This window comes from Antrostomus carolinensis, unplaced genomic scaffold, assembly GCF_000700745.2.
Source record: "Antrostomus carolinensis isolate BGI_N321 unplaced genomic scaffold, ASM70074v2 scaffold36605, whole genome shotgun sequence".
NCBI lineage: Eukaryota > Metazoa > Chordata > Aves > Caprimulgiformes > Caprimulgidae > Antrostomus > Antrostomus carolinensis.
In genome coordinates, this window is record NW_010316344.1 from 33,366 (window position 1) to 46,074 (window position 12,709).

The 12,709-nt window shown below is 38.4% G+C and overlaps 1 protein-coding gene across 1 annotated transcript in view; it reads right to left on the reverse strand.

Annotated features, from left to right (window-relative positions):
- The window catches only part of SMARCE1 (SWI/SNF related BAF chromatin remodeling complex subunit E1), a 13,968-nt gene extending 1,999 nt beyond the window's left edge, over positions 1-11,969 (reverse strand). The window contains exons 1-7 of the mRNA XM_010168257.2: positions 11,963-11,969; positions 11,407-11,477; positions 8,254-8,358; positions 5,808-5,888; positions 4,549-4,680; positions 2,797-2,968; positions 810-1,003 (exon numbers count right to left, since the gene is read on the reverse strand). Coding sequence (XP_010166559.2) covers positions 810-1,003; positions 2,797-2,968; positions 4,549-4,680; positions 5,808-5,888; positions 8,254-8,358; positions 11,407-11,477; positions 11,963-11,969 — 762 coding nt within the window. The remainder of the gene's footprint in view (positions 1-809; positions 1,004-2,796; positions 2,969-4,548; positions 4,681-5,807; positions 5,889-8,253; positions 8,359-11,406; positions 11,478-11,962) is intronic.
- Positions 11,970-12,709: the final 740 nt, after the last annotated feature.

Sequence of the window (12,709 nt, forward strand, 5' to 3'; positions counted from 1 at the left end):
CGCTGGGAATGAAAAACAGGAAGAATTTATTGTGCAGTCATCTGAAGAACAGGACAGTTACAGCTACATACAAAAATATTTAGACCAATATTTTACAATATACCCATTTAATATATAAACATCCTTATGCCCTCCTTGATTTAATACCCAATAGCCAAGAAGGTCATATTGAAAAGTATGAACAATAAATGGGTCTGTGCAGTAATTCAGGATTGGCTAGGTGTGTTATAGATGAAAACTAGTATGTACTTGAGGTGAATCTTCCAGCATAAGAATCTATGCCTTTTCCTTCATACTAGACACCCCATGGGTATATACACACACAACAATTACATCAATTACATTCTCTAATGCAGAAAGATCACAACTCAAATGAAAAAAAAGGGATACCAACCTCCTCCACCCCCCAAGTCTTATTTTGTTAATTAAAAAAAATGTTACAACAGGGAGGATTTACTGTAATAAAGAATTGTTACAACCAAGATTAAGTCATAAGCTACCTAAAAGTCACAACTCTACCTGTACCTATTAAACAGAAGACTTACACTACGTACTGAAGGGTTATGTGTAAGAACAAAGAGCTATGGAATGAATACTTCAGCTACCCTAAAGAACAAAATACAGTTTAACGTGGTTCTCAATAACAGAACAGCACAGAAGGTGAAGTCTCACATCTCGCAACTCCCAAGAAAACCCAGAGATGAGCTATTCGAGCGTACAGAACATTGGCACCCAACAAGAACAGTCATGTAGATGATCAAGTGATCCGAGACTTGGAGTACAGCCCAACACAGTTATGTTTTAGCTGCCTTCATAGAACTTCTCTTTACCTGATGAACCATTAAAGATTGAACCTGGCGTTTAAGCACTTGCATTCTAGCTGTCGTGACAACAGAGCGGACATCAGGCACCACACTCTCACTCAGGATCTCACTGATGAGACGATGGTTTCTTTGGAAACGAGCTGTGGCTGTGTGCTTCATCGAAAACCCATCATCGTAATCTGAAACAAGAGTTTCAAGTGTATTGCTTTAATTACACAAAATGAGGACCAAGTCCAGTGACACTGCACCTGCATTACCACTAATTAAAAACAAAATAAAACCCCAAGCATCAGTTGCTGTCATGTCACTAAGTTCATACTAAGATCTAGAACATCAGGTAACCAGAAAAAGAGACAATGAGGACAGAACCCCCTTCACAGCTCTAACAGCTCTGGTTTTACATGCATTTCCCACATGTCTGAAATTTGGATGGATCTAATTATTTACTCTGTTACTTCCCACATTTCCAGAGTAAGAGGGACTATTAATACAAAAAAATTAAAAAGCCATTCCTGATTAATCATGTTACCAGAACAACATCCAGTGCAAAATACCAACAGAAGAGTGACTCCTATATCAATAAGCTTTGTAGCACAGATGAAAGAGACTTACTGTTTGAAACCCTGAGGAATGAAAGCATGAAGCAGTGATATGTTTACTCATCACTGAAAATTCATAAGAATGTAATAAGAGTATTCAATTTTTTTTTCAGTAAATGCAGTTCTGTAACACTTACTGAAAAAAATACACTTCAGCAGAAAAAGGACACAAGCACACACATCAAGTGCCAGAAAATATTACCAAGAAGATATAAACTTTCATTAAATTAGTTATCTGCTTTATTTCAAAGTGTTATGTTCAATTTTTCATTGAGGTATCTGATTAAATGAAGTGAAAAAAAAGAAAGAGGAAAAACTATAAATTTACAGGAGTCAAAGTACTAAAACTGGTCTCCTTAAAGCTGTGCTTTTGTCCTCTTAACGATATTCCCTTTACGCTAACAGTTCCTGATCCTGGGCACACACAGGATCAGACAGAAGCAACATTTCTGTCACAGAAAATAACTTGTTGGTTTGTCCCAGATATAAAGAGATGAAGCTCAGAGCCTGGTGCAGCTGGTTCTGCCTCAGCTCACTTGGCCCAGGTAGCACAGAACAGACCTTAAAAGTCCCAAAATGTCAGCTACTGGAACAGGAAGTGTATCTACAGAAATTCTGCAGTTACCTCACACTGAGGAAAAAGCTAATGAGAAACAGCACTGCCTCAAGGGTGTGCTTTTACAGGGGGGGAAGGGAAAAAAAGGGTGTAACTGATTGAGTACATTTTTCACCCTCAGGTTTCAACAAGTACGTGGTCTGAATTTAAAAGGAGATGTCAGGTGTGTGAGTCTGGGTGCTCCCACCGGGTTGGGTGCATTTCCTCCCAGTCAAATAAACCTTCAGAATTTTCTCATCAAGTCATCATCAACAGCAAAGGCAACTTATTTTCTAAACAATCTCAAATGACAGCTGAACACATTCAAAGTTCAGGTGCTCTTAATCACACCACAACTCTGCTTGTCAGAATTATGTGCTTCTGGTAATAAAGCACAACGTTCCATTGAAGCTGGATTAAATCAGGCATCTAAGCCCTTTACAACGCCTGGGTTAAAGCTGTGACAGAGCTTTAAGTGGGCTTATTTGTTTTGAACTGTAAACATTACTTAACACATAATTAAGGGCTGGAATAACTTTTGCCACTGGCTTGCCACCTTAGGTTTTGAAAACAAGACAAAGTCAGCTGTTAGCTGTGTGAAATAAAACGTGATCATGAACATCAGTACTAGAGGTACCAAAATAGAAAGGAAGTTGTGTTAAGCATTGTGGAAGTTGTACGCTGGTAGTTCTCCATATCTGGTGTCCATTTCTCTACACTGTTGGTGCTGTAACGAGAGTGTCTCACTGGACGTGCACACAAATTCCTTTCTGCTTACCATCTGGATCTTCTGCCGGCTGAATGCTCATGTAGGGTTCACCCTTCTCCATGCGCGACTGCCTCTGTCTGCTTTCTTCCTCCAACGCGGCCTCAGCGCGACTTTTTGCGTTGATGTAGGCAAGGTATGCAGGAGAGTTATGGTAGGCCTTCATGGACTCATTGTACTCTATCTGAAATGTGACCAATATTGTTTGATTGCACCATTGGATGATTTCAGACTTGACATAACTGTAGCCCGTATAACTCAAACTGTAGTTATTCTGAATATCTGGCTGATACACAAACGACTATATTCTCTCTGGTTTTCTTTTTACAAATTAGAACTTCTTCTGTAGCCATCCATGTTTTAAAACACTAGCTGGGCTTTTAGGTACATTTCAGTTGTAATACCTGAAAAGTTTTACAATAGCTTTGGTTTTTTGAGATTAAAAAAAATCAAACGGCTCAGAACAAGGTATTTATGATCAGAAAAGCTCTAAGATTAACAAAAAATGAATTAACTTAAAATAGTCTCAATAATTCTCTGGAGTTCTAACTAGATCTTTGATTCAGATTTCTTCTCTTTCCTTATGCCAGTATGTCACGAACCAGTTTTCAAAATAACTTAGGATTGTTCCGTTCTTTGATCCATCCCTGCACTGGGATGATACAGAATGCTGCAGCCAGACTACTGTCTCCTCCTGGTAGCAGGACTGCATCACTATTTTCACCTTCTTTGAAGTATTTTTTCCCCTTTGAATTGCTTTCTTTAGTATCACTTTTAAAATCTGCCAAGTCTAGATTTTGTACAGTGATCTGAGGTATTTTCAATGAAAAAATGAGATACAATCTACAATACTGTTAAAAGTACCTGAACATCTTGTTTTCTTTATGATTAGGACTGGAATCCTTCTACCTAGGCACTGTAAAAAATATAAACGAGATGGCCCCTGCCCCAAGGAGCTTACAATCTAAACATCATTACCAAGTTGAAAAATAGAATTCCTTGATTTTTTTTTTTCCCCTACAACTAAGAGCATCCAGCTTTGAAGTTCTTCTCTACTGACTTTGAATAAAAATAGCTTAGATTTGACCAGGTTATACACAGCCTCAGTTGCCTACCAGGTTTAAGCACAATACAGCAGCTGGACAATTCTCCCTTTGTACCTTAAGATGACAAGAATGGTCTTGTAAAGGTCCTCAACACTTACCAACCTAGACACATCAGGTAGCTGTCATCTTTTTGTCATGAAGATCAATAAAAGCAAAACAAAACCACAAGAAAACCCTAAAAATAGTAGCATTTTTCTATTAAGAAACAAAACACTATGCCATACCGTGGAGTTACACCAGATTACAGCATGAAAACCAAGCCCTGCGTGACTGGAAGTCTTTTAAGAACACATTCATGACAACAGCAGTAGTTGCAGAGCACCAGTTTTGAAAGAGGATTTTGGTGTTGAGACAATCTTTTCAATACTGATGTTGTACAATCAAATCCATTCATTAAACAGTTAAAATCGACACTCAATTATAAATACTTCATTTTGAATTAGGTCTAAAAACTGACCAGTCACAGTTGATGTACAGTTATTTAAAAAGAAAAAAAAAAAAATCTAAAAGACGTGTCAGGACATACTTCCATTTACGTTACATACAGGGGTCTCGTGAAAGCCTCAGACACCACTGCACGGGCAAGATGAATTTTTCTTCTCAGATCAGTTCCTAGAAGAATCAGCTGTAATAAACATCCCAGATTTCTTCCATTTACCTTTTCAGCTTCATATTCATTCAAATACTCTTGCTTCTCTTCATCAGTGAGATCTCGCCACATTCCTCCAATAATCTTGCCAATTTCCCATAACTTCAAATCAGGATTGGACGCCTTCACTTGGTCCCAGACCTTAACAGAAACAGCTGGAGCTTTACTAATGATATCTAAATACTTCCAAATTAAACATTTTATATTGTCATCTCAGTGTTCTTTCTGGAATCACCATGAAAAACAGGATTAAGTTAGGAATGAGTCTGGCTAAACTATCTCAGTTATTTTCTGGGGCAGGAAGTCAGGAGGAAGCCATCTACTGAAACAGGCAAGTGCTGAAATGGCTTTGGTTTCATGAGAATATTGCCTTTAACCCTCTTAATTCTCTTCTTAAATGCACATCGCTGCATCTCTGGGAAAAAAAAAAATTCTACTGAGTAAACACATCCAGCAGTAGATTATGATAAAGAGCACTGAGCTTTTCAGATCAGAATGTAACATTTCAAAATATTTTTCAGTCTTGCTGATCAATTTGAATTCCAACAAGTTCTGACTCCACCAAAAAAAGTTTCTAACTTTATAGGGAAAAAAAAAAAAAAAAAGGAGAGAGCTGCCAGTGTTATTTCTTGCTGCGCCACTTGACTTTTTTTATTTTGTTGATGGTTTTTTGCCTAAGACAGACAAGCTGGTAAAGATACTTTACCAGAAGTGGAAGAATTTCCTTCTGGCTCACCCGCTTCAGACAGGCTGACATGCCCTCCCCATGCCCCATCAGATTTCAGACTCCACAAGAGTCTCTCTCCTACTTTCTGTCAAACAGTTCATAGAATAGCGAAGCAAACGTTGCCACAGGCTAGGTTGGTGAAGGAGAACATGCAAAGTCCACTCATTGCTACTCTTCAGTCCAGCTACAGCACTGTACCAAGCCCAGTATACCGCAAGGAATACTTCCTTTATATAAAAAAGTTCTGGCAGTAAGTCACAGGCACTTCTGAATGTGGCAGGGTGGATCCTTGTCAGCAGAGACAGTGGTAGCAATTATCATTTTAGAGAAAAGCTTTCCCCCCAGAAATTGGCCACTGTAGAACAGACTACTGCTGCCTTTATTGTGAAGGGCAATGCATCTGTACTTTATAATTCCCTTAAAGAATCTGCAGGCTGTTAGAAGTAAAAGTTTAGAAGCTGAAACTAAGATAATAGCAATTAATTGTTAGCACATATGAACACTAACTTTTATTATTACTTGTTTGACACTGTATACCCACCTTCCGGCTGTACCTCATGTAGGGCATCAGGGGCTTGTCTGGGGGTTTGGGGGGCTTTGGAATGGTAATACCAGAGGAAGCCTATAAAAGAACCGAATAAATCCATTTGTTAATGTGATCACTGGACAGTTTCTGTACACGCTAGTTTTGGAAACACTCATTCTTGTGCAGTTAATACAAACAAATGACATCCCCCCTACATCCTCCCCACCAAGAGAAACAAGCAACATCAGTAAAAATAAATAACCCAAACTGTGAACAGGTACTAACTACAGCTGGTCCTCACAGCCCTGTTTTTCCAGTTTAAATTTGTCCTTTTATCTGTAAGTTTACAGAACAGTAACTAGTTTAATCTTCAAAAGGGCTCCATATTCTTAAAACCAAAACGCACAGCTTTGAAATTTACACGGCAGCACCAACCCCAGCAGGTTGTTTTTGTCACTTCTGATGAGCAATTTATTGGAGCTCTTTTAACAAATTTACTGTGGCTACTATACAGGTTAAAAAAAGATAAGGAGAAAGTTCAAGATTATGAAGTTAGAGACATATTTTCACTTTCAAAACATTTTAGCAATATATTTGTTTGCAAAACGTGTCAGTGGTAATTTGGAGCCAATTAAACTACTCACTGTAAAAAGAAAACGACCCTATGATGCGACTGATCTGTCAATGTGCACATTATTTGTATCCAAGCTGCACTTAATTGTCCAAATTAGCCTGAAATATCCCTGTGTGCTCTTTGTCTTCCCTTAGGCTGGTACACTGTCAAGCACACTGCTGGCACTGAACAGAAGGACACTGAGCACTAAGTGTTGCTGATGGAAAGCTGCTGCATCCTCTCTGGTCCCCTCAACCTACAAGGTATTTGACAGGATTTTCTCCTAAAATAGTGAGTAACACTACAGTCCCTGCAACAGCAGGTTCTGAAAACCTCCACTCCTGAAGCACTTACACATGTGAGGACTTCCATTATACATTATATTAAGTGGAAGCATTTTCATAAAAATCTAAAGCAGTTCCAAGATTTTTCAAGACTACAGCCACAGATCAGCAAACCCTTGAATCTGGCCGAGAAGGCTCACGTTCAATATTCAGCTTTCAGATTTTTCCTCTTGATATTTTTTTTGTTTTGCTGAATTTATGGAGCTCTATGAAACAATGCATACAGAATCGTGTATACATAATGTACATGAGGTATATGCATTACCAAAATGTATACAGATATACACATACAGATGGATTTGGAAAACATTAACAGAAATTGTTTAATGCTTTTAAATTAACAGGAGTTTAAAGACACCATACATATATTGATATATGCATGGCAGAGAAGGCTGTATATGCTTATGACATACAGAAACAATGAGAGTTCTCAGACAAAACCTAACTTATTCTTGGATAAGGAAAAAAAAAGGTCTATGTTCAGGCAGTATTTTCAGTCAAGTTCCAGCTTGTATGGGGAAGGTCTTTTTTGTAAACTTTTTAACAAACCAGATGAACTTCATATATGAGATTTGAAAGAAGGTTTCTGAGAGGCGTGAAAGAAGTATGCTTCATTAAAAGCACCACATATTTCTTCCTTGAGAAATCTTTATATCACATACCAAACTAATTAGATGTTTGGAGATAGAAAGTTTTACATGAGAAACCTTAAAGTTATGAGAACTACAAAAACCTTTAAAAAACAATAATCTGGGATTTACTCTATTTCTGTTGTGTTAGTTATGAAAATGTTACACTTCCACAGTCTATTTCTGTTTCCTAACTGCATCCAATGCTCAGGACTTTATCTGTATTTGAAAGAAGCTGTCGCCTCTCCTCACTTGACTCCATCTCACTTTGTTTACTCCATTAAAAATGAATGTAACATCCATTTTCCACACACTCACAGTGTACATAAGATCTGAAAGGATTCTATTTTATTTTCGTCACACTTTTGATGAAGAAATAATTTCTGAACTTGGGACTTTTCAGTTATTACCAGAATAAGACTGGAAAGAAAAATAAAGGCTTGCACCTCTTGCACAGCTCAATAGTACGATGCAACTATTTATAATCTCCAGTTTGCAAAATGTTCTTCCTTATTTTTGTGCCAATAAAACTCAACAAAACGAGCACTTCCCTCCCTCTGAGGATTTGTACCCACGCTACAGAACTTCTCCCTCAGCATGTGGTGGTCGCTGAAGACCACGAAGTCTGTCTGTTGGAGTTCTGCATCATACACAATTACCACCTTTTTTTTCTCTGCTGAGCAGAAAGTCCATTTTCCTGCAAAATGGTTTCAGAGTGAAAAGGAAAGGGGGAGGGGTGGGGAATAAGAATCAGAAGTAATTTTTTGTTTTTATAAAGAAGTGGGAGCAGCCAAGACTCAGAAGAACCTAACTCTAGAGCCATTTCTGGTCAATTCCTGTTGTTTGCTGGATGATGTAATAGTTGATTCTCCTACCGTGACCCGGCTGTTGGTGCCCGGGTTCCCTCCCAGCCTGTAGTTGTTGTAGGCCAGATGGCTGTATGGATTGTATCCCACAAACCCTGGTGTGCTGGGCATTTGCTGATGGAAACAAATGAGACAAAAACACGAATGAGAAATGAGCTCAAACGAGGAAAACACAGAAATGAAAATGAACTGCAATATGGCATGCAAAAGCAACCAGAATTTAAACAAGCAAATGAGGTGTAGCAGTTGGTATCTTCTCAACACACAAAACTTACTCCGGTACAAACCTATTAAGGAAACAGGATTTTTAAGCAAATGTGCCACTACAAATTCCTGCCTGAAGTTGGTGATTTTATTTCTATTAAGCATGTAACTCGTTTAAACAAGTATTCTATAAACCCAGCTCATGGCTAATAAAGTTTTCCAACATAAGCCACTAAGTAATTCAGAAAGACTCTCACACCCAAAGGGTTAAGCTTAGAAGGCAACACAGCACACAGTAATCGGGCAGAAATCCCCCGTATCAACATTTCCTGTACCAGTGCAAATCCCTGTCTGCTCTTCTTCCCCTCCTTCTGTCTGCCCAACAAATATTGTACTGGCAATTAAGGGGAAAAGAAACAAAATCTCCCAAAGCACCATCTGTGCAGCACTACCAGTATCTGAAGACTTTCCTGGTGGTTTGCAAAATGCAAGTATTTTGGGGAACTGGGAATAGAAATCTGGGAGAGAAGACAATTCACAGAAATATCTTTGTTAGGAGGTAGGCTGCAGACTGACAGAGTTGAGGAACCACTGCAATAAAATCTACAGGTTAGAAACCAGTCTTAACAAATCATTGAATCCAAGACAATTTCAGAAGTTAATCAACACAGCTTCATTCATTCCTGAAAGTGGATCTATTTGTTCTCACCTCAGTAACATAGAGAAAAATCTAATTTCTTTATAATCCCTTCTCACCTATTATCTACATACAATCAAGTATCAAAAGGTTTACCGTGTTCCCCTCCTCACATAAGTCTCTCTCCTGCCTTTTTCCATTATCCTCTACTTTCCAATCAAATTTTGTTGGGAAAAACTGGATCAAGTACTGAATAGTAATTGCAATCAAGTCCTGACTGTGGTGGTCCTACCATTCCATTGGGACTCCCATTAGGATTCATGGTACCTTGTAGTGTTTCTAGACATTTAAGCATCAGCTGCACAGTGTCCCACTCTTTAGTAGCACTTTGGTCCTCATTAGAAGCACATTTCCCAATAGGCATTTAAAGTGATTTGCTGACTGGACCCACTTGAGATCACAGTTACAAAAATTCTGCAAGTTCAGGACTCCAAGAACCACAGTATGACAAATACAAACGCTCATCAAAAATAACCTGTAAGCTAAACTACATTCACTTGTGAAGTTTTCAAGCATATGTAGACACACTGTAGTTGAGTTTATTTCTAAACATACAAATACAGAGTAAAATTATCCTTTAAGAGGTCTTCAAGTATATGTTTTATTGCCAGGCTTTTTAAATGCAGTCACAGCAGCTGACATTTACTCAACCTGCATGCCTGTGATCGACATACACATCCACTACTTCATAAGACACCCTTTGACTATAGTTTGCAGTAACAACAGGTTCTCAATATACTGAGCTACACCTCTCCAACAAAATGGGGTGACACTTGTGATCTCCATCTGCTTGATTCTTTATTTCTGCAAGACAGGATGTAAATGTTACAAGAGAGCTACCTTGCATTACATGAGAACTGTCACTTCAGCTGTAATATTGTAGTTATGAAAACTACTGGTGTTTTGTTGACTCCAGTAACTGGAACTGGCTGTGGAAGAACAAGCAAGGTTATTTGTCTACTTTTATGACTTGGATTGTACAAAATATAACACAGAAGGTGTTTGACAGACAGGTCATGTATGTCACTCCTGCAGCTTTGAGATTTGTGTCATGATTCCTTCTGAAGATTTCTAACTTGACTAAAGAACATACCACATCAATGTTCACAGTTTAACACCACCTGTATCCGTGCCACGTCCCAACACATGTACATGCACAGCTCTCGATGCAGGAATCCAGTTGTAAGAGCAGATGCCATCATGTTCCTCCTAATACTGGCACAAATCTATTAAGTTGTGTGTAAAATGAAAACTCTGACCAAACTATGCAAATAAAGTTTTATTTATGTAAGTTTATAAGAACATCACTTATATTTATACATCATCATAACTTTCAAGCCTCTCTCAGTGTAAAATATGGCATAGTAAATTTCATTTCATCTAAATCTCATCTTGCAGTTTTCATCCCAATGCAGAGATCAGGGACACTCTATTGGAAAACAGTTTGCAAATTTTCCTTGGTAAAAAAAATGTGACTATAGCATCTTTGCTCATTCTTCCATACAACAGACTCGTATTTTCTCATGTGAATATGTTGCTCCTAAAACACAAGCTATTTGGAAATGTAAATGCTACACAAGTGGGGAATCTGCATTCAAATGCTTTCCTGACCACAGTGTTCTGGTGCTTCAGCACCTTTTTATATAAGAATGCGATGGGACACGACTCAAAGCTACTCTTTATATTTTCCTAAGTGTCACTCCCATACTGTTTTACCAGAAAGCAAAATACTTTTTATGCCATAGACTCCAAAAGACCAGTGATTTAAAAAAACTTTGAATCAGACTGGCATCATGAGTGTTTCATTATTCTGACCCAATATAACAGAACTTTGCATTTGCCTTGTTACACTGAAGTTCAGGTACAACAGAGACAGGAAAAAACTCGCTGCCTGCCCACGATCTGGGCACGAGCTGAGCGGGAAGTTTCACAATTAAATATATCAGTTTGTTCTTATATGTTCCAATGTACTGTTGCAGCCCACTGGGAAGAGAGTTTTAGACCAACTGAGTGCTTACAGAAAATTAAGTATCTGCAAGGTGTAGACTTAAAGGTGAAACAAGTTTATTCAGCTTCTCTTTCACAAACTGCTTGAAAAAAATGAGATTAATTTAAACAACACACATCATATTAATAACAAAATACAACTAGTTGGCGTTTCCAATAGAGGAATGTGATGCAACTCCGTAATTATTGCTCTGGTAAGTTACTAAAGGCTGTATTACCAGCTCTGTGTTAATGAGAAAAATCACTATACTTACGGTTGCAGGAGCTGGGGTAGGAGGTGGGGCGTACGATGGCCTTTCTGTTAAGATATAAATGCAAGCAATTTCTTTTTTTTTTTTGGAAAATGTGAACAAGTTTTTTTATAAGGCATCTGCTGTGGCAAACATTTTAAAGCTATTTACAAAAACAAGATAGAAATGCTACTCTCAATGTCTTTGCATTTTGCCACTGAAGAGGATAAAGCAAAGAACACAAGAGAAAGAAAATTAAAGTTAAGACCACACTATTGCTACGTCGCAGCCTTTTACTTCAGCATAAGGCTGAAGAATATGAGATACATTTATATGCACATCAATTAAAAAGAGTAAGCAAAAAAAGCAGAGAAACAGGACTTAAGAAAAGCTGTGATATCTGGATTTTCTATGAAAACAACACGCCAGAAATCAGCCACAGCAAGATTTAAGGCCAAGAGTTTGGTCAGAAGTGGCTGTACTTCACATCGTTCCTTCGAATGCAAGGAATCTCACAAACAGGTTCTGCTGAAGCAGATCTTTAATTCATCAAGTTAAAGGAAGAAAAATCTGGACTTACTTGACATTTTGATAGGCAAATTTTCAGCCACCTGACATTATATTTGTATTTCTGAAAGACAAAAGAATATAATGCTATTAAATGTTATGCTGTTGTTCCCCCAGATTTTTGAAACTTAAATTATTGTAGTTACCATTAATTACCAAAGAGTTTGCCAATTTTACAATAAAGACAAAAAAAAAAAAAGCTCAGGTGTTATCTCCTTGAAAAATGAATTTACTTCCCAAGGAATCTGGCCTTAAACAGCTGTGAAATAACACTCAGGTTTATGTCATCTTCACATTAAAGGTTTTAAGTATTTTTTTTTCCCTTACAAAATATAAAGAATACACCCCACTATTTTTCACTGTCTGCTTCGAAAAGCCAGTATGAATATATAAATGGCCAAATTAAATAGTATCGCCCTTACACTGGACAATATTAAATCACCAAACACGGCAGCAGCATCACAGGCCACGGGAAATGGGAATATTTAACCCTTTAGCAACAAGCCCATCGGTTTGTATGGGAAAAAACACTACGTTTTATACAAAGCAGGATTTTTTGGGGGCCTTTCTCTTCAAGTGACTCCACGGAAGTTGCACCAGAAGCCGCATCTCCTTCCGAAAGTTCCGATTGCCACAGCGCTGAGCTCCGGACCCGCACGGACCCCTCAGCGTGGGGCTGCTCGGGGGGTCCCAGAGGAGCTCCAGGGGAGCGGGCCCGGAGGCGGCCCGGGGCAACGGGGCAGCTCCAGCCCCGCTGCTC